Source organism: Callospermophilus lateralis, chromosome 2, assembly GCF_048772815.1.
Source record: "Callospermophilus lateralis isolate mCalLat2 chromosome 2, mCalLat2.hap1, whole genome shotgun sequence".
NCBI classification, from domain to species: Eukaryota; Metazoa; Chordata; class Mammalia; order Rodentia; family Sciuridae; genus Callospermophilus; species Callospermophilus lateralis.
In genome coordinates this window covers 137,279,153-137,305,266 of record NC_135306.1, presented here as the reverse complement: position 1 = coordinate 137,305,266, position 26,114 = coordinate 137,279,153, and the positions used below count along the sequence as shown (strand labels likewise).

At 36.4% G+C, this 26,114-nt stretch overlaps 1 protein-coding gene across 1 annotated transcript in view; it reads right to left on the bottom strand.

The window, feature by feature from the left end:
• Positions 1-3,307: 3,307 nt before the first annotated feature.
• Rab38 (RAB38, member RAS oncogene family) overlaps positions 3,308-26,114 on the bottom strand; it is a 55,832-nt gene continuing 33,025 nt past the window's right edge. The window contains exon 3 of the mRNA XM_076843899.2: positions 3,308-3,645. Within this exon, the coding sequence (XP_076700014.2) occupies positions 3,493-3,645 (153 nt within the window). The 3' untranslated portion in view covers positions 3,308-3,492. The remainder of the gene's footprint in view (positions 3,646-26,114) is intronic.

Below are 26,114 nucleotides of genomic sequence, written 5' to 3'. Positions count from 1 at the left end.
TATACAGTGTTTTCTTTAGCCATTCATCCTACATTGAGTCCACATCTTGCCAATTGTAAATAGTGCTGCAATAAACATGGGACTTTAGTTTGCTGATTTCATTTTCTTTGGGTATATACCCAGAAATGGGGTGTCTAGTGACAAAAGAGCACTGAACAGTCACTTCTCAGAAAAGATATACAATCAATCAACAATTATATGAAAAAAATGTTGAACATCTCTAGCAATGAGAGAAATGCAAATCAAAACTACTCTTAAGATTTTATCTCACTCCAGTCAGAATGGAAGCTATTATGAAGACAAATAACAATAAGTGTTGGTGAGGATGTGGGGGAAAAAGGTACACTCATACATTGCTGGTGGGACTGCAAATTGGTGCAGCCATTGTGAAAAGCAGTATGGAGAATCCTTGGAAAACTGGGAATGGAACCACCATTTGACCCAGCTATCCCACTCCTCGGTTTATACCCAAAGGGCTTAAAAACAGCATACTAAAGGGACACAGCCACATCAATGTTTATAGCAGCACAATTCACAATAGCTAATCTGTGGAACCAACCTAGGTGCCCTTCAGTAAATGAATGGATAAAGAAAATGTGGTATATATACACAATGGAATATTGTTCAGCATTAAAAGAAAATAAAATCATGGCATTTGCAGGTAAATGGAAGGAGTTGGGGAATATAATGCTAAGTGAAATTAGCCAATCCTCAAAAAATAAACACCAAATGATTTATCTGATTTAAGAATGCTGATTCATAATATGCTTCAGTGAGGTAAGGATGAGAGGATTAAATGATCTCTAGATAGGGCAAAGGGGAAGAGAAGGGAGGGGAAGGGAGGGGGCTTACAGGTAGGAAAGAAGGTAGAATGCTATGGTCATCATTATCCTAAGTACATGTATGAAGACACGAAAAATTTGACTCTACTTTTGTGTATAACCAGAGATATGAAAAGTTGTGCTATATGTGTAATATAAATTGTAATGCCTTCTGTTGTCATATATAACAAATTAAAATTAAGAACAATACAAAATTTTAAAAAATAAAAGATATCAATTTATAAACAACAACAAAAAGAAATGGGATGTCTAGATCATATGATAGTTCTTATTACAGTATTTTGAAGAACCACCATTCTGTTCTTCACAATGACTGTATTAATTTACATTCCCATCAACAGTGTATAAGAGTTACCTTTTCATTCTCATCAGCATTTGTTGTTTTTTGCTTTTGAGATGCAAAAAACCATTCTGACTTCACCATTCTGACTAGAGTAAAATGACATTGTGATTTTGATTTGCATTTCCCTGTTGGCTAATGATGCTGAGCATTTTTTCATATATTTGTTGACTATTTGCATATTTTCTTTTCAGAAGTATCTATTCATATGTTTTCTAATTTTTTGATGGGGGGGGCTTTTTGCTGTTGAACATTTTTAGTATTTATATATACTAGATGTTAATCCCTTATCAGATAAATATTTCACAAATATTTTCTTCCATTCTGTAGGTTGGGACTTCATGCTAATGATTGTTTCCTTTGCAGTGTATAAGGTTCTCAGTTTAATATCATTCCATTTGTCCATTTTTGGTTTTGTTGCTTGTGCTTTTGAGATCTAATCCAAAATATCACTGCCTATACCAATGTTTTGAAGTATTTCCCTTCTTCCTTTAGAATTTCTATAGCAACTAACAAACTTCGCAATATTTTAATCTTTCAAACACAACTGCAATAGCATTACCACCAAGCAAGATTTTTGACAATTATGGTGCTATAGCCCTACAACATTATCTACCAGAAATGGTTCCTTGCTATCTATCACCTGGGTGGTGAACGATTGAATTCTGAAAGCTGATATTAAGGATATGCTTCCTAGGAAGCTTCCTGTTTCCTCTGTCTTACCTAACTTGGGTTGTGTTCCCTAGGAAGAAGACCCAGAGACAAGGATTTGACTTAATGCCATTTATTTGGAAAATGAATCAAGGTAAAAGAGTAAGGAGATAAGGGATGAAACGGGATAGAAAGCCAATTTAAGGGTGAGGCATGTGGAAAGATTACCTTTGTGGGAAACAGGGACTTAATTCCACTGAAGACCTCTGAGAGTCCACAGAGCATGCCTCAGAATTGCTCAATTTGAGCAACAAGGAACCTAAGAGTATTTATCCCCCAGCATCTGCTATCATTGGCTGAGAGTTGTTCCTGGAGACATTGACTCCCTGGCACTCCTGGCCTAACTTGCGGACTGGCTGCTCCAAGAGCCAGAGAATGTACAAAGAGGGGGCTTATATAGACTTATATAGGAAGCTATATTGCTGGTACTTATAGAAACAGTGAATGTCAAGAATATGTAAGAAAAAATATCTGTTACAAAAGATAAGGCTGCTGTGAGTGTATTCCACTGATATGATTATTAGAGGAAAATAATACAAGCTACTTGCAGAATATCAGCACCACAGCCTTGTGATAAGCAAGGCAGCACCATAAGTGTTTCAGTTGTTTCTTTTTACGTTGATTGGTCTGACACTTTCTTGATAATTGAGGATATATTTCTGTGATTAACCAAAAATGTATACATACTACTTATTTTCTTGGCCTAAATACTGATATGAATAGCAGATGTAAATAGAATAGACTTATCCCAATTTCTCATGTCCTTTCTGAAACAAAATTTAGAAATGCATCTTGAGAAGCATGGTTTCACTGCCAAAGGGCAGGGGTGGGGGGTTCACAATACTAAGAAACTTAAAGCACTTTCCAAAAATAGGGAAACAGCATCTTTTATGTTTTATTTTTTGCTTCTGAAAATATATATATAATATATATATTACATGTACAGAAGAGTCCCACAGATTCAGAGAAAGCTAACAGAAAGGCACATAGAGAGTGCAGGTCTTTTCATAAAGTTTTCAGTTAAACCAACATCCAGGGCACGGCAAATGACAATGCAGACAACAAAAGCACAGGAAGCCTGTGTACATGACTCTGAAGAGCTAAATCATAGACAACTCCCAGGTCTGCCAAGAATGGAGGTCATCTCTGGAGAAAATACCATTTCTATTTAATAGGCCTGTCAGACCATCACAGAATGTATTGAAGTCTGAACAAAGACACACCAGGGCAAGCAAACACCAATGCTTAACTTGACAGCTAGTTTGCTCTTATCCCCTTCTCTTTAAGTCCTGAGGCCTTTGCTGATTTAAAGGAGCAAATACCAGGGCTGATTCTGACCCTGCAACATTTTGCTCAGCTATTCAACACAATTTTGTAACAGACTAAATATTTAAAAAGCTTGTAAACACTGTGCTGATGGTGGCGAACAAACATAAAACAAATATTTATTATTTCTCTTTTACAGAAAAGATACAGGCAGAGATCTTTGGCTTGCCACATATGCTTCCCTATCCTGACATTTACCCAAAATGGTAAAAATTGAGGCTCAATTCATGGGATCATGGGGTTATCTTCATCACAGGCCAGCAGAGGAGCCTACTAGGACTTAGCACAGCTGGAGCAGCTGACAGCCTTGGGTGGGGTGAGATGGGGCTTCACCAGGTCCGGCTCTATGGACTCCATTAGATCACACTCATTGGCAAGTATGTGCTTCACCAGGCACCTGGAGGCTTCGTCGATGTTTATATTTTCCTAAGGATGAAAAACAGCTTTTCTTAGTCAACATTCTAAAATGACTTTGAACATTCTAAAATGAAGCATGTGACAAAAGGACAGTTACTTGATGATTCATAAGTATACCCTTCTATATACTACCTATAAATTCTCTTATTTCCCCTCATCCTCATTTCTTCCTTCAAAAAAATTTACCTTTTGATCCCTCATAAAAGTACATGTACTTATTTTAATTTGTGATACAGGAGTAGTGTTTGATGGATTCACTTAGCAGGTAGAATTTGTTAGAGGGCAATTTTCCTATTTGCATGTATCTTACATTATAACATAATACTGCAGAAGAAGCACAGGTTTTCAATCCAGCATAGGTTTCTTGTCCTCTGCTATATTCTACTTCTGTGGCCTTGATATGAAATAAAAATAATGGAACATGTTTTGCAGTGGTCATTAGTAGATTAACAAAATTTATGGTTCTCTACTCAGCAAATGGTAGGTATCCACTACTTCTGACGTCCTTGAAATTAGGCCTGGCTGGCTAACTTTTGCTGATCAGTGAAATGTGAGAGGTGATGAGTCTCACCCTTATATAGCAGCAACAAAAGTGAATGCTCAGTTCCCCATCTTCTTTTCTTTGTCTCAGCAGTCATGGAAACAGAGAGAGGAATTCTCTTGCCTAGGTCTATAGTGAAGGATGGAGCAGAGGCAAATTTCCCCTCAGCCCATGAAGTTATTTGTAGTGTATACGGAAATTATAAATTCATTGTTTCAAGCCACTGAGACCTGAAGTTGTCTTTTACTGCGGCATTACCTAGGCAATCCAGATGGGTATAACTCTTTACAGGAAAATATAAAATCAGAAATACAAATAGAGTTTCAAGAAATAAACAAGCTTTAATTTAGAGAAAATATGGAGCAAGCATTTGAATCCAAAATATGTTATGTATTTAATTACTTTAGAATAAATTGCTTTGTCTTCCTGCTAGTCAGAAAAGAGAAATACAGAATGTTTGCTACCTGTATGCTAAAATAAAATATCATATCATTTCTCAGGTGAAAAGTAGTAGAGTGAAGTTCTCCAGTAAAATTAAATTGTGTTGTTTTTCTCACAATTTTTAGAACTTCTCTGATGTGTTTCCTCATATTCAGTATGAGGAGACAAGCACTTTCTTGTTGCCAAACTGTTTTACTACACTACCTTACTAACCAATCTGAAATATAACTACTTACCCTTAATTTTTGTGTGGATGTCTAAACTGTTGATGTATTTTGAGATCATTGCATCAAGTCATGTTACACGGAAAATGCAAGAGGCAGTGATGGCTTCTAAATGCACCCTTGGCTAATGGCATTAGCTGTACATGCTAATACCCATTAGTATGCTCCCCTGCCTGAAGTCCAATCCTGATTTTACCTGATGTGAAAGCACAAGGTAACCTAGAGGCCCATTTTCATTTTAATGAAAATGCTTCTGAGAGTTTCTAAATCCAAAACACAAGATAAAAGTCTTGTTGCCTTTTTGCTTGTGCTAGGTTATTGTTGTAATTTTTGTACCTAAACAGTATAGAGGTGTTTGAGCCTCTGTTTCTTCAACTATAAAATGGTCTGGCTGATAACACTTCCCTAACAAAGTTAACCTGCTTCTCTTAACAGGGTGTTGTGTTTATTGGCGCCTTCACAGGGGGAAGAAGCTAGGCACTTTATGGTATTTAATCTCATATTAAACACTACTAGATAAAGATTAGATTTTTGTTTTTACTGATTTTGTTGTTATTGTTGGATGGAGGTAAAGGTGGTGTTTCTTCTTTCAACTCAGGTGTCTGAGTCATTCCATGAATGGCAGAGACTAGCAGTGCTTGTGCCCTGTCCCCTGCTGAGCAGGCCCCTGTGCCTTAAGTCATTGTCCATGCTTGACACACCTTTTGTCACTCTTTCTCTTCCTACTGTCATACCCAGAGTTCACACTTGATGTACCTGCTCCCAAGCAATAATGCGACCTAGACATGGCATGGCTCTTTGGGACAGACCCAGTTTGACACTTTGCTCCTGAGTCCAACCACTTGTTTAATGTATTTGAGTAGAATCCTTCTCAATGGTCCTCTACTGTCTCACCATCAGGATGGTGGGGATGGGTAGCCTTGCCTCACCATCTAGCCCCAGCCCCATAGGCAAGCAGAAGCCCTATATTGATTGGAATGACTTTAACATACTTGACCAGCAGTTAATAAATTAAGACTTGCATTTCCATTTGACTACTGCCTGTGTTGGGGAAAGATAGAATAAAACGCTACCCCAAATACCAACCATGACATAGCATCATATGTGTTTACATATAAGAAAAACTAAGTTTAGACAAGAGACTTTCTTACAATCACAAAGCCGGTGGGCTGGTGGTCCAGAACTCACACCCAGGTCCCTCTGACATTAATGTCTTTATATTGCTAAGCCAAATATCTTTTAAAAGTTGTTTTTAGAATCATGTACAAAAGGAAATTAAAAAAAAAACCACAACATTTCCCAATGTTAGAACCAATATGTACTAAATAAATTTTAATTCCTTTCCTTTTCATATATTATGATAAAATGTTTAAGTGGTGGGGGAAAAAAAGCTCTAAACATTTAAAAAGGTCTCTTTCACATACAATGTAAATTAGATTTGTCACTAGTGGTTTTTTTTAAGTCTCTGCTCATCTATTAATGTTCCACCTTACTAGGTACATTGCATGTAAATCAGTAAAATCTACTCAGAGCAGAGTTAAATGCTAGCATGGGCAAATAAATAAAAAATCCATCATCATTATGAGAAAAACAACAAAAAATCTAAGCCTAGCAGAATCATGTTAGTGAAAGATAAGATGATGCTGGTGAAATTGTTTACACCAAGTAAACGCTATTTGGTGTTAGGACTAGGACATGAAGTCTCTGAGGATGGGGCTTCAGTACAAAGAACAGGCAAAGACAAGTAGTGGGAGGGTGTGTGTGGAGATGGCAGATACGAGCAGCAGTTTATGGTGAATGAGCTGCATTGATTCTTTTAATTAATACAATTTAGATTTCTGCTAAGTACTAGGCACAGAGATAAAGATAATAAAATCGGTCCCATTCCTCACTGAGCGTAGACATGAGTAAGATTTGTATAAACAACAAAGACTTTTTTTGAAAGAGAGGAAAGGGCATCTCAGGGACAGATCACTGTAAAGCCTTGATTATTCAGTTGGTCAAGTGATGTCACTGAGCTGTTCTTGCAGGTGAAGTGTTGGAAAACACAGTACTACACAAATCCAATATCAGTAGGACTGTACAGATGCTCAGCACTCTGTTTTGACAATTAGTATATTGATAAGCATTTAGTGAACACTTACAATGTTTCCCATTGTGGTAGATGCCACAGTACACCAATTTCAGATTAGGAATTTTAAGAGGATATCATGAAGAAAAGCACATGCTATTATCACCACTATATTTACTGTATGCTTTCTAGAAATAGGCAAGGGGTATAGTTCAGAGCTGAGGCCTAAAGTCAAACCCTCGTCTCAATTCCTCTACTTTCTGGCTTATGTAACCTTGAGAAACTTATTTTGATCACTGCTTGCCTCAGTTTTCTCATCTTTAAAAGGAAAACTTTTAAAATCGACCTCACCAATGATTATGAATTAATTATAAGTTACTACTTAGAATGTGTGAAATACCTACATCAGTGAAGGGCATACAGCACACATTTGATACATGTTATATCCATATTCTCCTCATACAACACCTCACTTAGTCAATAATGTTGTGTATTCAACAATAATATGTGTACTCTTTCTTTCATTTGGCAGCTGAGAAAGTTCAGGTTGAAAGAGAATAAGTGGCTGGCCCCAGGTCACACACTAGAAAGAGGTAGGGCCAGTTGTGAGCTCAGGAAAAGGATTAAATAACAGATTGATCACATGCTTTCTACAAAAATATGAGTAAGATGTGTATCATTTAAAGCACAGGTTAAAGCCAAACCTTCATTTCAGCTTCCCTAAAATACTTACCAAAATAAATAAAGTAACAGAATGGACAGGGCCCTTTGTTCCAGTACAAAAAAGTATAAGAGCATACACTCAGGACCTCAGGCAAGGCTGATTTGTATTATTGACACATTTCCAAATATATCTGCTCTCTCTGACTTTCTATACACCATTGAAGTAACAGCCAAAGGGCCCAGACTGAGAGAAGGAATGGCAATACAGAGCAAACCTCTCTCTCTCTCTCCTTCTATCCTAATGCTAGCATGGATAATCAAACCTTGCATGATGAAACCACAAGTTCAGATCCTGTGAGCAGTTAGATTGCAGTATGATTGATTAAGCTACTTGGCATCCAGGTTGATATAGCCAGCTCACATTTTCTGGGTGATTGTGTAGAAACAGAGCTGCCAGATCAAGTGTAAAATAATACCTGGGAGTTCTCATTTGCATTTATTATAGAGAGTAGCAACAAAATCCCCAAAAGCATCTTTTGCTAGAAAGGACATTTACACATTCTTCCAAGTCACGTACACTCAGACTGGATCTGACTGTGATTTATTCACATATCTGCAATATGACAAGATGCACGATTGTGCTGACTGCTTTAGGTTGATGCATGCTCATGTTTGTGCCACTGCTAAGAATCTTTTCATTTATATCAATAAGTAAGCCTGAGAAACAGGCTTAAAATTACTAACAAAGCATTTTACTAAGAACAAATGATAGTAACTACCAAATTAAGGAAGTACTTTATTTATGAAATAACGTTCACATCTACTCCACATACAAATCTATTATAAAGCTGATAGACACATGTTAAAAGTAAAGAAGCAACAAAAAAGTTATATAACTTATTCAGAACAGAGTATGATTTTTGCCAATCTGACATGTCAACCAAGATGGCTCTTTTGACAAATTCCCAGCCTGCTTCTTCCTATACGTTATGTTACAACATCTCCCATGATTTAAATAGATATCCCAAATAGTTTTATTTCTAAATCAGTGGTTCTCAATTCTGGTTGAATATTCATGTCATTAAAAAGTTTTTTAAAACACATTACCAGGGTCCTTCTCCCAGACTTTGATCTAATCGGTTTGGCATAGCACCCCAACATAGGAAGTTTTTAAAAAAATTCTTCACTTATTTAAAACATTCAGCCAGTCTGAGACACACTCATGTGATATAAGAATGTTTTTAAAGACATTGCACTGTCCTTTTATTTTTATTGTTGAGTTTCTGGAAATATACTCTAATACAGTGATTCTAAACTGCAGTACTTCTGATCTTTTGATGGAGGAAGGCATACAAATCTAATCAGCTGAGGTCCTCAGCACTTGTCAGTTTTTTAATTAGCTCTTCAGAACATCCATCTGGAGGCAAATTATTTAATCTTTGACCCCCAGTACTAGAGTGAAAAAAAAATCATAGTAGAAAATATGCACATCTGCCTAGTTAGAGGTTGGCAAAGAATCCATCCTCTCATAATTTTCCAAATACACCAACCTCAAACAAAACAACAAGTGTACCAGAGGCTCCAAGGTTAGGGCACTAAATTCCTCAGCCCTGTGATATTTTAATCAGAGCCACTGGCCTTCTGGAGATTAACAGCACTAAAACAAGTCTTGCATAGAACAGGGGTTTTAAATTCCTCTGAGAAGATTCAGCACTTGTTCACTGAGCACTAAGTGCCAAACATTTTGTTAGATTTTTTTGTCTGCTTTAAGTTAATACCTGAGTGCCAGTGTAGTGGACACCTGGAATTTTGTCTGCTAAGCATGTCTGCCCTCCCCTTCCTAATAATCACAATTCCCTTCTATTTCCTTTGGGAAACTGCTGCCTCCCACTATGATCCTGAGCTTCTACTGGGGCTCCCTCAAACTGAGCCCTATTTCTCAGGCATTGTTCTCAGAATGTGGCATTTCACTAATCTCCACAATAATGCTGTAGTCCACGTTATTGCCCTATTTTTACACATGAGAAATATGAAGTTCATAGAATGATGTGTGCTTGCACACATCTCAGGGATGGTAATGGTCAGAAACTGGCTTCAAATGCCTTTCCTCAGAGGGCCAATATTTTCCTATTTTTATTTTCCTTGCTGTCTTCTTATATACAGTCCATGGCCTACATTTTGTTCATGCCTGAGACAATGTCCACCTGCATCCAAAGCCCATAATTTGGCACTCTGCCACATTTTCTTCATAAAGGGAAGGTGTAGCTGGAGAGTGTGATGCCAAGTAATCAGGTCTTAATGATGCTCTATTATCTGAATATTACCAGACTGTAGTCTAATCGGCATTGGGAAAGACAGATGGAGCCATACTGTCACTGGTTTTAATTCAGAGCAGAGTCACGTGGTCAGCATGGGGAAATGGGATGCAGAGAGGGAAAGTTCACAAATAAAGCCAACTACAAAGATTGTGTTTGCCATAGTTTGGAATTGGAATGCTCCCCAGAGGTTCACGAGTTGAAGACTTGGTTCCCAGTGCAGCAACGTTAAGAGATGGAGCTCTGGGGAAGCGACGGATCATGAGGGCTTTAACCTCATCAGTGCATTCATAGTTGAATAGACTATCAGGAGATAATGTGAACTGAAAGAGGTGGGACTTAGTTGAAGGCAGTGGGTTCTTGGGGGAGTGCCCTTGGAGACAACATATTGATCCAGGCCCCTTCCTCTTTTGTTGTCTAAGGTTCCTAGCCACTCTCAGGTGAGCAGCTCTCCTTTGCTATGGCCTTCTGCCATGATGCTGTGCCTCTTCATAGGCCCAAAACAATGGAGCCAGCTGACCTTGGACTGAAATCTCTGTAACTGTAAGCCAAAATAAATCTTTCCTCCTTTATATAGCTTTTCTCAACAATTTTGTCACAGCAACAAAAAGCTGATTAACACTGTGTCCCTCTAATTATATTTCCTCCATGTCCACCAAAGCCTCACCTCAGTGCCTGTCCTTTATTCATCAGATATTAAAGTCCATTTCAAACTTCCTTTCCACCCATTGGCAAAGCCTCATACCATCTATCACTTTTCTTTTACCTGCTAATGAACCTTCTTTCCATTGCCCAGCCTTTAGTAGCCTATTTCAGGCATCAAATATCCCAAGCTTATTAGAATCATCAAGTATAAAACATAAAGGGAAATTAGACATTACTAATTCAACCTGCTGTTTGGAATTTAAGGAATTCCACATTAGGAATTTAAGGCAAAGAGAAGACAAGTGACTTGCCTGACACAGACTACTAAACTTACAGAGAAATATGTAAAGTGCACCCGACCTTTTCAGTTCTTGCTGCCTGCATACCTTATGTCTCCAGAAAGATCTTCTTTCTGAGTAGTCTTCTCCCAGTACTTTGAAATGTATCTCTGGCTCTTAGTATCCACCTCAGTTGACATGATTACTATACCTTATTGCCTACAGCCTGCACTGAAGTATTATATCTAATTATGTTAGTATTCCTGATTCCAGTATGGTAAGATGTCACTAAACCATAATATTACCAAATATAGATAATACCTATGGACAATTTATTATAAACCAGGTTATCATTCAAGGACTCTACCTGCATCAACTAAGATAATCCCCTCAAAACCCTAGGTGAGGAAACCAAAGTTAAATAACTGTCTCAAAAGTAAACAGCCAACAAGTCAACCTTTCAGCATTTTGCCACTAGTCATGTAATCCCTGCAAGCTCCAAAGCTGTCAGATGACTGAGCCAGACTCAAGCCCAGAGTCCCTACCCTTCAACGGCTGCTGTCCATAAATATTTGTTGAAGATATGAGGCGTCAGGCCTCCTAACTTGTTGGCTGTTGCTTTCTTTCCTTCTATAAAAAAAAATATGAATTAAGAGTCTATAAAGTGTTATGTTTCAGTCCACATTATTAACTAATTTGGTGGTTTTTAATTTTAAAAATCTTTAAATTATATATGTGAACTCTCTAGTAGGCCACATTATTCATTCCTATTAAATTCATGGCACCTGAGAAAATTAATTCATCCTCCTTACCTCTCCTCCTATACACTAAGTCCTATAATCCCAATATGAAGCAGACACAGTTCCCAAGTCTTTCTTAGTTTAGCATTCCTGAGACATATTTGCCAAAGCCAATATGTAATGTCTGACTTAGCATGAATGACCATTGAGAATCAGAGCATTCATAGATTTTCTTCTAATAACACTTCATTTTCAACTCAGTCATGTTTTAATTGCCCTCGCTGTGAGTCTTTTACTGAAGCTGTGCTAGAGCACCCAATAATGGGTTTTGAAAAGAGAAGAAATAATAAACACAAGCTCAAAAACTATCATTTTGCAAGACTTAATAAACCCCATTCATGAAGAATAGTGGCTTTCAGTTAAAATACTTTCCCATTTGTCAGTATGATAAGATAAATGACTCACCAGACACAAAATATTAATAGTAATAATTGCTAACATTTGTTGAACGCTTAATACTGAACATTTACTCAGCATTATGCTGTATATTCTACTACATGCATAATCTCATTTAACCCTTAGCACACCCTAAGAGTAGATATGCTATTAACCTTATTTTACAAAGGAAGAGACCAAGACACATAGAATAAACTACTTAGCTACAAGTATTTGCTGGACTTATTTCAATTTAAAGTGTTATATACTGAATGGTAACTATGGACAGAAATGATCTGATTTACAATGATTTCTATCATGATTAACTGTTTTTATTCTGGCATGTCTGTGTGCCAAGACTGCAAATTGAGACTACAGCATCACTGTCCCCGGGAGTAATGGAAAAAGAAAGAGTATGGAGTCAAGCTTCATCATTTGGTTTTACTGTGGGGCCAGAAACAAATTGAAGCCTCTGCCCCTACTCTAATTTAGAAAATGAGGTCAGTCATAACTATATTTTATAGGGTTCCTCTTACAGTTAAATGGAAATACTCAGATAAAGGACCTAGACCTTACATAACTACGCCAATCAATACAAGGCCCCTCTCCTGTATTCTGTGTACCTTCTTCTTTTAGGTCATTCTTTGGTCATCCCTTCCTATGGGAAATCTCCTCTGTCTTCCCCAGGCTGGAACAGACAGTAACCCTTATCCTTGGATACCTATCCCTAGCCATCAGGTGATGGCTTGCTTGTATGGATCCTCCACTGGACTGAGAGTTCTTGGGGAGTCCTTTGCTATATTGTGGTGCCTAGCATGGTTTCTGTAAATGGCAAATGTATAAATTAATGATCAACTTATGACTTTCTGAATGAATGAGTGAGTGAACAAGGTCCTCAGAGAAATGCAAGTTCAGGATGCAATCTGAAGATAATTTTAGATGTGGGTGACTTCTGTATAGTGAAAAAGAAAACATGTTCACAACAAAATTTACTTCATAAGTCAAACTATCTGTTCTTATTTTGTTTTTTCATTTATCCTTTGACACCATGCTTTTTAGGTGAAATAGAAGGACAACAGCTTGAAGAGTTTATAAATACTAAGCTGAAATCAACTTGGCAATTAGGCTTTGCAGTAAGGCAGACCTAAGTTGGAATTCTAATTTTGCTGTTTTAAAAATAATACTTTATGGCCCGATGCTCCAAAATTATTTTAAGTGTTTGTTTTTGTTGTTGTTTTGGGGGTTATTTTATTTGCTATTTAATAATTGGATTTACTCAGGTAAAATTCTTGATTTTCTTGGCAATTACTTTTTAGATAGATATAATAATATCCACTTGATGGAATTATAAGAATTGTAAATATGATATTTGGGGCAAAAGTAGAAGATATATCTATATCTATATATATATACAAATATAGATATCTCTATCTATATATATTCCTACCTTCTATAAGTGACTAGATATTAATACAGCTTACATTATTACTCTATTTATGATTATTTTAACATCCTCTTCTTCCATTAAGAACTTTGATGATGACTAAATGCATGGCCAGTTCTAGTTTGACAATTTCCTTCCAGGTCTTTAGTCTATTTTTTTTCTTTATATACTATACTTTCATCCAGCCCTCAACTAATTCCTCAGTAGGATGTTTGAAGCCCTTACTTTTCTGGATAACATAAGCAAAACTATCTCTGCCACAATTATTTGAATAATGTTAGCTTGGGTGAAAACAAATAGGAAAAAGAGGAGTATATAAGAATAGATGTGTTCTAAAATTAAACAAATCCACATGTTAAACAACCACCTTTTTACATTTGGAAAGTCAATGAACTAATTAACCACCAAGACTCTGGCCTCAACTCTGGGCCCTAAGTCTCCTCACCTTACCATATCCCTAATGTCTAAGTCCTAAATTCCACAGTCAGAAAAGAAGTCATTCTCAGTCTGGGGATATCTCCCCGAGCCAGCAGTTACCACATGCTATGTAGTCCCCCCGCCCCTTTCTGATAAGGAATAACATGTTTCTTTTTTTTTTATTTCAAAAACTTATAATAGGAAGAAAAGAAAGAGTAGATACATGAATTTGAATTTTTTTCTTATACTTGAAGTAGAAGGTAACTAAATTAAATAATTTGTTATCCAGCAAACCTTTATTGAGCACTTTCCATGTCCCAGGCAGTATTTATCAAAGCTTTCTGCTCTGTGCCTTGGTACACATTGGTGTCATTCATTGTATGACTGTCTCATTAGTCCGAGACTCTTCTGCTTCTGCTTAGAGTTGATGATAAACATGATATGCTTTCTTCTCACAGTCACTGTAACATTCCAATCTAGTTCAGGCCCTGTGAAATCTCTGGCTATGTGCTTTCAGTTTCTTCCAAGTACAACCATTTTTCACATTTCTGCCAGACTATCTCCTGGCTACTCTAATTAAAATGTAGTTATGAGCTGGGCATGGTGGCATGCATCTATAATTCCAGAGACTCAGGAGGCTGAGATGAGCAGAATCACAAGTTCAAGGCCAGTCTTAGCAACTTAGCGAAACCTTTAGCAACTTGGTGAGATCCTGTCTCAAAATAAAAAATAACAAAAGCAACAGATATAGTTCAGCGGTTAAGCACCCCTGGGTTCAATTCCTAGTATTATACACATACACATACACACACACACACACACACACACACACACACACACACAATGTAGTTACATTCATATCTCATCCTCAAATACCAGCTTAAAATACTTTATCAGCTCACACCACCTAGGCATAGTAAGTACAGGCCACTAAACTGTGAGCTAACCAACATTAATTCTCTTGTCTCTACTGACTTCCTTTACTTATCTAGGTTCTAACTGAGCTGGACCATAGGCCTTCCTTCACTGTGCCCTTTGCTTGAGTCTTACTCCCATCCCTATCTATAGATCAACAATGTGTCTTTGCCTGTGTGATTCTTACTCCATTTCTATGTCTAAATCCCCTGCTTATCCAGACCAAAAAGATCTCATATGGAAGTATTTAGGTGCTGATATGGTTCATGAACATTTCATTTTACTCTTATTTGAACTTTTGGATGAAATTCAGGTACATTCTCCAGCTTCAGAATCTTCTTGTACCTTGAATTTTTGTTGTTCATGTATATATATTTAATATTAAGGGGAAATATACAGCAGAATGACCAGAACTGTCCCAGGTCTGCCAGCTGCTAGCCATGTAACCTCAGGGAAGACTCATTTTTTAAACTTATAATCTATGATAAAAATAATACAAATTTGTTGAGGAGGTGTATCAAATGAGATGAGATATGTGTGATAACTCAGCAATACTGAGGGACACAAAAGACATTGAAAAAAAAGCACTTAGAGAATAACAAAACATTGCATAGTTATTATTATGTTGTATATGAGAATTTTTAGAGATGTAAATATATTTCATTTTGATTATAAGTTATCTGAAATTGAAAAACAAGATTATATGGGGAAAAGAGCATCTAATGGTTAAATAATTCTAAGAAATGTTTCAGAATCTTGGAGCATCACATATTGAGGCATGTGATTAACTTTTTTGCATTAAATGGAAAAGTGGGTTAGTATCATTGGTGAGATGACATATGAGGAACCAGAGTGACATGGCAAAATGGGGAGCATAGAGAAAGATGTGCCTCTGTAATGTGTGAACCAGGAAAAGGGAACTTCAGGTTGTGATGGGAGGGTTAGAGAAGAACCGTTTCCTTTCTCTTTCCCATCCCAACACAGGGAAGTTGTTGACAAGTAGTCAACTGGATCTGGTCACAGAACTCTTCTCAAATGCTTTATCTCTCAGGTCTAGTCCTCCTCTAAAAACTTGGCAACTAATGGCCTGGATTAGTAATGGTATATGTGGGAGTGTCTGTGCATGGAGGGGCTGGGGAATAAACATGTTAATGATTTTGCTTTGCCCTTGGGCTTTTGCAACCTTATCTCAGTAGTGCTATCTCCACTTTTGCCTTTCTGAGCATATGCTAAGATGAAATACATATATTTTTTTTTAAATATGACACTAACAGAGTAAGATCCCACAATGCAAAGTTGGAAACAATTGGCCTAATTGGTTATGACCAGACATTGTTCCCCTGAGCAAAACAGGATTGGGTGCCTCTTGTCAGGGCTTCCTAGTGGTGCTTTATAATTGCTATTATCATGTGCATTACATTTTCACTGAATAATAAGCTTGAAGAGAAAAGAAATGGAACTTAAGCACTCGGAGTATTGCCTGTAGCTAACATAGGGTCTGTTGGCCATAGATCCTTGAAATATAACTTATGGATAGATTATTTAGTGAAAGAGAAAACTGAACTAATTCCAAATAAAAATTAGAAAAACATTGATATTCATTATAGTGAAGTTCTTTTAAACTGAGGACAGCTTAGAACAGGAAACTGGTAGACCTCAGCCTTAGTCCTGATGTTGCTACAAATTCTCTTGGTCATTAGGGGCAAATCAAGATCTTTCTCTGGTATCAGTTTCATCAACTGTGAAAGAACAGAATTTATACTCTGCCTTTTTCCAAGCAGAATTGAAGATGACTCTTGAGACTATCTCTATCTCTTGACTAATGTAGTTAAACTTGCAGAGATCTGAGAATAATGCTCCCTTAATAGGAAATATTTCTCAAAGTGAGAGTTTAAGTATAAGACATTTATTTAAGAGACCACTTACTAAAGTGACTGCACTATATCAACTTGATTAGCTATAAGTTTTTGGTTGCAAAAAAATCAGAAAACCATGGTGTTGCCTAGGCCATATGGAGGGTAGCTCCTAGGAGTCACAAAATTACTAAAAAAATCAGGCTAATTACTCCATGAACCTTAGAAAATAAAATCAGACTTGCAAACACCATCAGGTCACCTTCCTGTTCTTCATCTGCCAGTCATTATTTGCATATAAAGCCGCTTGGGCTCACGTGTTCATACTTTAGCCACCAAAGAGAAAAGGCTTCCTATAGTCAACCTCAGTTCAGAACCCCTGAGGAAGGACATCAGGGAATTTAGCTTTAGTCACAGTTCACACAGGAGACTACAACTCCAAGTCCAGGAGACAGCAGCACCAGGAGTAGCATTACTTTGGTCACATGGACACTATTAGCCAATTACAGTGTCTTGATCACTTGATAGAAGTGGCAACTTCCACTGAGACAACCAGTAGGGGGAGAAGAAAAGGACGGCTGGTAATAGAAGAACACAATTAACAGGGCTGAATAATTTTGAATCTGGAAACCCTCAGCTGTATTTGCTGCATCACTTTCCAAACATTTAATCAAGACCAATGTAGACGTATATATTTATATTTTAGATAGACATAAGCAATATGTAACTTCTAAACAGAACTAGAAGAAAAAATTTCCACAAAGCTGTGCATTACCAAATAGAAACAAATCAAATAGATACCATCTGATAACCTCAAAATATGCAATTTAAATGGATAATTGGGGCTATCTGATTGAATATGCACAAAGGGAAGTTGAGGAAAGTAGAGTTGAACATAAATGACTTTAAAAGAGCTACCTTAATGAGAAAGGCATAAAGTAGTTACTCAATAAGTTTTCTGAGAAAATATAAAAGGAAAATTAGCTTTCTTGGAACTTAAGAATCAAACTCAGTTCTGATTTTCTGGTTGTTTCACAGAATTTACCAATTCAAGTAGATCCAGAAAGACAACAGCTTTGCCTGCTAAAAGATACTTCTGCTTCAAATTTAAGCTTTAAAACTTGAACCTTATTGCTGAGAACAACTTATGATATATCTTTCTTCATTATAAAATACTATTCAGAAGACTACTTTTGCCATTGGTCCTGTGCACTCATAGTTATCATATTATGCTGCTATAGGTCTAGAGATAATGAATCAGTTCTATGGGTTGAAACTTTAAGGGTAAGGGTAAGTATGGCTTAAAATAAGATGGAGTTATTTTTAAATGCACATTTTCTTTATTAGTAGAAAACAAAATAAAACATTGCTATTAAATCACTTAGTAGTTTGATTACAGATAATTTCAATTTTTATACTTCTGGTTATTCTCTAAGGTCTTTATAAGGTAAATATACTTATATATTTAATATATATTTTAATATTCACCTTTAAAGGTGTGGAACAAAGAAAATAAGAATACTAAATTTTGAACCATGAATTATATAAGAAGTCCTAATATCTTTATTATACCTCCTTGAGGCCCAGACAATATGAAAAAAGAATAAGACTAGAATAAATATTCCATGAACTGGAAAATAGAAATATATAAGGATGAATGGAAAGCTACATGTAGGTTCAAGTCACAGGTGGAAAAGAGTCTGCAAGATTGAGTCTAGAGAAAGAATATGGACAGGAAGCTCAAAAAACAGAAATTCTAACTACACAATCATGAGTAATGCAATCAATAAGAAAGAGGAAAGAGATATAAAAGAAACCATTTTGACTGCAGGAACATCTCAGGTAAGATCAGGTTTAAAAATAACATGTACAAAAACTATAAGAAGAAGGGAAATGAACTCAGATAGATTCAAAGGAGGTCTGAACTCATCCAAATGGTCAAGAAGCTGAAACCAAATATAAGGACAAATTTAAACAAACTGCAAATGGCAGGGAAAGACAATTTGGGGTTTATTCAGAGCAAAAGTAATACAAGTTTAAAAGAAGACACAAAAAAGAAAGACCTTACACAGTAAACTAACTTCATTTTCTTCCCTAATGAAGATTTTAAACTGAACAATCAGGAGATTGCTCTGTGCATTTATCTTGAGAACAATGCTCTTCATAATGTTCCTGGCCACAAGGTGACTGACTTGGCTCTCATGAAAAATGACTATTTGTATGGGCTCAAATAGAGGAACAGAATGTTTTTAATTACATTAAACCAGTCCAGAACTACCCTCCTTTTTATAAGAAGATTGGATGAAGTTATAAAAGCCATACTTAACCAAATTTTTGTTAGTTACAAAAGTGAGACATAAAACTGACATGACAGATGAAATCAGGACTTCAGAATGTTCTGACAGGGAGAGATGGACACTTTGTTCATTGTTGGCAAATACATGTTAGCTCAGGTTTTCTGAAAAAGAAAAGGGATAGGGTAACCTCAGTTGTTCCAGGCCTTTTACTCTCAACTTTCCAGAGCACAGCAGATGGAATTCTAAGATGTTCCCATGATTCCCACCTCCTGGGGTACATGCCCATTAAGTACAGGTAGAGCTATGAGCATGATGAGATAGCTACCCCCTAATTAGGTGACTTCATACAGAACTCTAGTGACTCAGACTGAAACCTACTTCTGACCTGGAAGGGTCAGCTGCCATGTGGTGGAAAGATACGTGGAGTTCTGCAAATAACAGAATGGGCATGGAAGAGGAGCCCAAGTTTCCCATCACAACGCAGCCACAGCCAACATCTTGATTTCAGCCTGACAAGAGCCGAACAGAGGACCCAGTTGATCTGTGCCAGGACTTCTGACCCATGAAAATTAAAATCATAAAGGTGTGTTGTTTTAATATGCTAAGTTTATGGTGATTTGTTACACAGAAATAAAAGACAAACACCAATTTCCATCTTATGACCATGAGGAAGACAGCCATGTGCTGAGGCTAGTGAAACAAGAAGTTGAGCCCTTGTGATATCATTGAACTGTCTCTATATTGGCTGCATGTTCAAAATAAAGTTTACTTTGAGTAAGTCAGATTTTTTAGTGTCTCTTCAAAACTCTAACAAAACTCTAACACAACTCTAACAAAAATGGATAATTTACTTTTATAAAAAAAATAATAGATCAATAATGAAACTGGAATAATACATTAAAATCACAGAAAAATTAGTAGGTCTGGGCATGGTAGCATAGCCAAATAATCCCAGTGACTCAGGAGGCTGAGGCAGGAGGATCACAAGTTTGAGGCCAGTCTCCATAATTTAGTGAGACCCTATCTCAAAATCAAAAATAAAAAGGGCTGGGATGTAGCTCTGTAGTACAGCATAACTGGATTAAATTCCCAGTATCACAAAAAAAAGTGAGTAGTTACTGACATAAAATTCTACTCTTGAGTTTAAATTATCAGTAGCTTAAATATATAAGACTTCATCTTGTCGCATATTATTTGCAAAAATAAGGGTACTTTTTAGTTTACCATAAGTATAATATGTCAATAATTTGATACAGCTATTGAAAAATAAATTAATATAGTGTAATACTATATAAAATAGAAATTTTGTCACCCAGGCAAAGTAGGTTGGAGCCCCATCCTTTATGTTATATTCTGTTCAGTCTATATCTGTCAACAGATCTGGCCACTCAAAATAGCATATGGACAGATTAGAGTATCCAGATAAGGCAACTAGAATGGTAAGGGTTCTTGTATTCTACATGAGTAATTGAGGAATTCTCAACAAAGAGAAGTCTTACAAAATAACAAAAGATGGCTCTTTCCTGGGGATTTGTAAAAATCAGATAAGAAAATAGATGTCAGAAACTCATACTTTGAAAGTTCCATACAACTGTCATATGTTATAATTTGGAACATTCTTGGCAAACAACAAAAGCTGACTTTTTGATCTAGATGAAGAGTGTATTTACAAGGTTTCTGATTACTTTGGCTCTTTTGTACCTGAAACTTCCTTGCACATTAAACTTGAATTAGATTTAATACCTGTATTCTAACACCTGGTACAAACCTTGTTCCTAACATACCTTACACACATCTGGTTATGTTAGAACTAGTGATAATTTAAAAGAAATTATACTATTGGCATCATAGAAGGAGACAAACACTTCCATTATTTTCCTACTTTGATTTTTAGACCCACTAACTTTCAGAAACACAGTAAATAAATTCAAGTTTTGAGGATTCAGACAGAGAATCAATGCTGCTGTGTCATCTAGTGTTTTTTCTAGCATCTTCCCAGTTTACTCCTCAGGAGAATAGCACAAATAAAGGTGGAAACTCAGGTTACTGAACAGGATCTTATTATGCGTTGCAGAGTGAGCAGGTCCACTGAGTTCTAGTCTTAGCTCTTTTGCAATAATGCTACCTCTACCTCTACACTTCCCTTCTCTGTGATCTCATTTTCCCATCTAAATGTGAAAGTGCCAAGAGATAATCTTTGGTCCTTTTCCCTTTTCTCTGTACACTCACTCCCAAGGTAATCTCAATGGAGATTAAAATACCATCGATATGTTCATAACACCCAAACATGTATCTGCAGCCTGGACTTAAAACCAAAGATGTTGTCTATACTAGAAAATTAAAAATGACAAAGAATTATAAAAGTTTCAAGAGAGAATTTCCTTACTTTAGTGCAATCTTTTTTTCATTTTTTAAAATTTTATTGTTATATATGACAGCAGAATGCATTTCAATTCATAGTACACATACAGACCACAATTTTTCATGTCTCTGGTTGTACATAAAATAGAATCACACCATTTGTCTCTTCATACATGTACTTAGGATAATTATATCCATTTCATTCCACTGTCTTTCCTACTCCCATGCCCCCTCCCTCCCCTTTTTCCCTTTGCCTTATCTAGAGTTCATTTAATCCTCCCATGTCCCTCCCCACCACCATTTTATAAATCAGCATCCTTAAATCAGAGAAAGCATTTGGCATTTCGTTTTTAGGGATTGGCTAACTTCACTTAGCATTATCTTCTCCTCAGTCCATTTACCAGCAAATGGCATGATTTTATTCTCTTTTAATGCTGAGTAAAATTCCACTGTGTATATATACCACATTTTATTTATTCATTCATCTATTGAAGGGCATCTAGGTTGGTTCCACAGATTAGCTATTGTGAATTGTGCTGCTATAAACATTGATATGGCTGTGTCCCTTTAGTATGCTATTTTTAAGTCCTTTGGGTATAAACCAAGGAGAGGTATAGCTGGGTCAAATGGTGGTTCCATTCCCAGTTTTCCAAGGATTCTCCACACTGCTTTCTATATTGGCTACACCAATTTGCAGTCCCACCAGCAATGTATGAGTGTGCCTTTTCTCCCACATCCTCACCAACACTTATTGTTATTTGTATTCTTAATAGTTGACATTCTTACTGGAATTAGATGAATCAAGACCTAGGAATTAAACCAGAGACATTGTATCTATTAGAATAAAAAGTAGGCCCAAATCTGGATCATGTTGGATTAGGCCCCAACTTTCTTAATAAGACTCCCATAGTGAAAAAAAATTATATCCAGAATCAATAAATGGATTGGATTCAAACTAAAAAGCTTCTTCTCAGCAAAAGAAACAATTAGTGAAGTGAATAGAGAGCCTATAATTTGGGAACAAATTTTTTACCACAGGCACGTCAGATAAAGCACTAATCTCTAGGATATATAAAGAACTCAAAAATCTTAACACTAAAAAACAAATAACCCAATCAATAAGTGGGCCAAGGAAATGAACAGGCACTTCTCAGAAGAAGATACACAATCAATCCACAAATATATGAAAAAATGTTCAACATCTCTACAACTAGAGAAATGCAATTCAAAACAATTCTAAGATTTTCTCTAGAGCAATCTTTAACAAGCACATTATTCTCACAAAATGACTCCATGTCATTTTGTTCAGCAAAATGGATTTACAACTCCTGATTGTCCTGTCATTGGCTTTCTACATTATCCCCAGGATGATCTAATCCTTTCTGACTATCTTTGGACACAGTATCTGGTCTTTGAGCACTGCCCTGGCATGTTAGGTAAGTGGACGGGCAGCAGAATATGCTGCTGCTCCTCACTTATTCTAATGGGATATTGATTTCCCCAGTCCTGACAGGCTAAGGAATCAGTACCTCACCAGCAGTGAAGCAGATGAAGATGAAATGGAAGGCCTTGAGATGGTAGTAGGGCTGTCTCCCACAAGTCTAAGAATGCCTCAAAGACGGTAAAGACACATCAAGGAAGTCAAAGCACCACAAACCAGGGGACAAGCAAAATCGATACAGGAAACAATGAAAAAACAGAAGGAGGGAGAAGGCAAACTCATCTTAGTAAAAAGACCTCCCGAAACAAGGAGATGACTTTGCCTGGGTTGAAAGAAAGGGAAATTGACATAGATTCAGACAGAGGAGAGAGGAAATAGGGCTTTTTTCCTTTTTGTTTTGTTTTGTTTTGTTTAAAAAAAAAAAAAAAAAAAAAAAAAACTAAGCTTCCCTGCTGGATGTGGTAATGCACACCTATTATGGTTAGACATGGTATTCCCCCGAAAAGCTCATGTGTGGGACAATGCAAGAAGATTTGGAGGAGAAATGATTGGGATGGCCTTAATGTAGTCAGTGAGATAATCCCTCATGGGATTAACTGAGTGGTAACTGGAGACAGGTGGCATGTGGCTAGAGGAAGTGGCTCATTGGGAACCTGGCTATGGGGTATAGATTTGGTGTCTGGAGAATGAAGTGTCTCTCTCTTTCTTTCTGCTTTCTGATCACCATATGAGCTGCTTCCCTCTGCCACACTCTTCCTCCAAGATGTTCTGCCTCTCCTGTAGCCCCTGGGGAATGGAGATGGCTGTCTACTGACTGAGACTTCTAAAACTGTGAGCCCTTAACTTTTCCTCCTCTACAGTTATTCTCATGGGGTCTTTTAGTCATAGCAGCAAAAAAGCTTATTAAAACAACACCTATCATCTTAGGAACTGAGGTGGCTAGTTAGGGTCATCAAAAATTTGAGGCCAGCCTCCAGCAACTTTGTGAGATCTTCATCAATTCAGTGAGACCTTGTCTCAAACTAAAAAATAAAAAGGGGAGAAAAAAGTCAAGACTTGGTTTTCTAAATCTGGCTTATTTCCCTTAGCATGGTGTTCTCCGTTTTCATTGATTTCCTAGAAAATTCCATAATTTCATTTTTCTTTTGGCTGAGTAAAATTCCATTGTGTACATATATCACATTTTCTTAATCCATTCATCTAAGGAGGATTCAGATATCATAAAGATATAGGGAAGATCAGTGGATTAGAACAAGGAGATCAAGGTAGAGAGAGGGATGGAAAAGGGAGGAAATGCAGAAGGAATTTGACCAAATTCCATGTTTATGTATATTTATAAAGCTCCAATAAAAATAAATAAAAATATGAGTGAAAGAAAGTTGAGTAGAATAGGGGAAAAAAATAGGGACAGGAAGGAGGAGAGGGTAAGAGGAGGGCACTAGGGACTAAAATGGAGTAAATTAAATGCCATGCACATACGATTTTGTTAAAATGAATCCAACTATTATATATAACTATAATGCACTAAAAAAATTTTTTTTAAAAAAGAAAGTCAGCTCAGTGTTAAAAGATGTGCCTGAATTCAATCACTAGCACCCCAAAAAAAGAAAAGAAGAAAGAAAGCTGAATCAATTAGATGTAAGTTTTAAATCCTAGTTCCATTACTCACTAGCTGGATTACTCTGGGTAAGATATTAAAATCCTACTATACTTTAATTCCTACATTATAAAATGAGGATAAAAACTACTAATTTTAAAAAATAAAACTAATAAAAAATAAATAAAAACTAACTAAATAAAAATAAATAAAAAATAAAAAAAATGAAAAATAAAAATAATAATTCAATTACATAATGACTAGGACTGAGTCAAAAGTAAGGTGCACAATCAATAAGCGTTCAAAGAAAATGGGAACTTTCCAGATTAAGAGAGCAGAAAATATGTTCATTTTTTTCTTTACAAAAACTCAAAAATTATTTCAGCCAGGCATGGTGGTACACCAGTAATCCCAGTAATTCAGTAGACTGAGGCCCAAGGATCACAAGTTCAAGGCCAGCCTCAGCAACTTCGCAAGTCCCTAAGCAACCTAAGGAGAACTGTCTCAAAAGGACTGAGGATGTGGCTTAATCATTAAGTGTCCCTGGTTTCAATCCCCAGTACCAAAAACAAACAAACAAAAAATAGTATTTCAAATAGAATCTCAAGGATTAAGAGAATAATAAATTATCTATTAGCATTCAAGGGCTTTTAATACTTTTTTAGAAACATGGTAGTAATGGAAAAGTAGTATTGAGTTCCTAGTGTACAGACACAAGAACAAAAAGTACAAGAGGGAGAGAGAGGAACAGTAAGACAGCTGATTCACATTCACAGAACCCAAGAGCCCCAACGCTAACATATTAAAAGTAAATTAGGGGGGTTGATTGAAAGTCATAATAGGGATACCAATCCCATTCCTACTTCATTTTCCACATAGAAAATGAAGCAACTAGACCAACTATACCCCAAATCAATATGCCTTAATCCTCTGAATGAATAAAAGAGACATCAGACTCAGGAGATATCAATTAGTGTGCCTGAGTAGATAGTGTGGAGTTGGAAAAAAGTCACTAAAAGTATTCCAATATGGCAACTGGGCCACACTCCCCACCCTTAGAACTCTGGCATCTTTATTTCTATCAGGAAATAAACATTCTCTAGAGAAAAGACCTCCAACTGACATTTAGAAGTCTCCAGTGACTACTAAGGTAAAGTGGAACCCACATAGCAAAAATCAACAAAACCACAATCTATTGGCCCACCTATACACACAGAATTTAGTGTCTACTTTTGATGGTCTTGCTCCTACCTAAAAATGTTCTGCCAAGGATCATCAAAAGATTTAAAAGAAACCTGAAAATAAAAGAAGAACAAAAATAACTCATGCAATAAATTATAAAAGAAACTTCAGAAAAATGAATTAGTATCTTTATAAAGACTATTAAATTCTTAACTAAGAACAGGATGCTATGAAAAAGAACAGTAAAGAGCTCTTCAAAATTAAAATTATGAATGCCAAAATTAAAATTACATTAAAATAGTTTTAAAATAAGTCAAATAAATATACAGAATAAAACAGAACTTACAAAGTGTTGAAAATGTGTGGGGGAAAAAAGTAGGTTCATAGACTTAGTTTAGGATGTTACATCAAATCAGGGGATCATTAGGTTATCAATATGTCTAAATCTAATAAATAAGGAAAAAGTAATATACAAGTACTATTTAGACACTGGGAAATAAAAAAAGTAGAGAAGGTTGGATTCAAAAACAGAGAGCTGGGTTCTAATTCTAACTCTGCTACTTGCTAACCATATAATTAGAGTTAAATCATTTAACTTGTCTAAGCTTTAACTTCTTA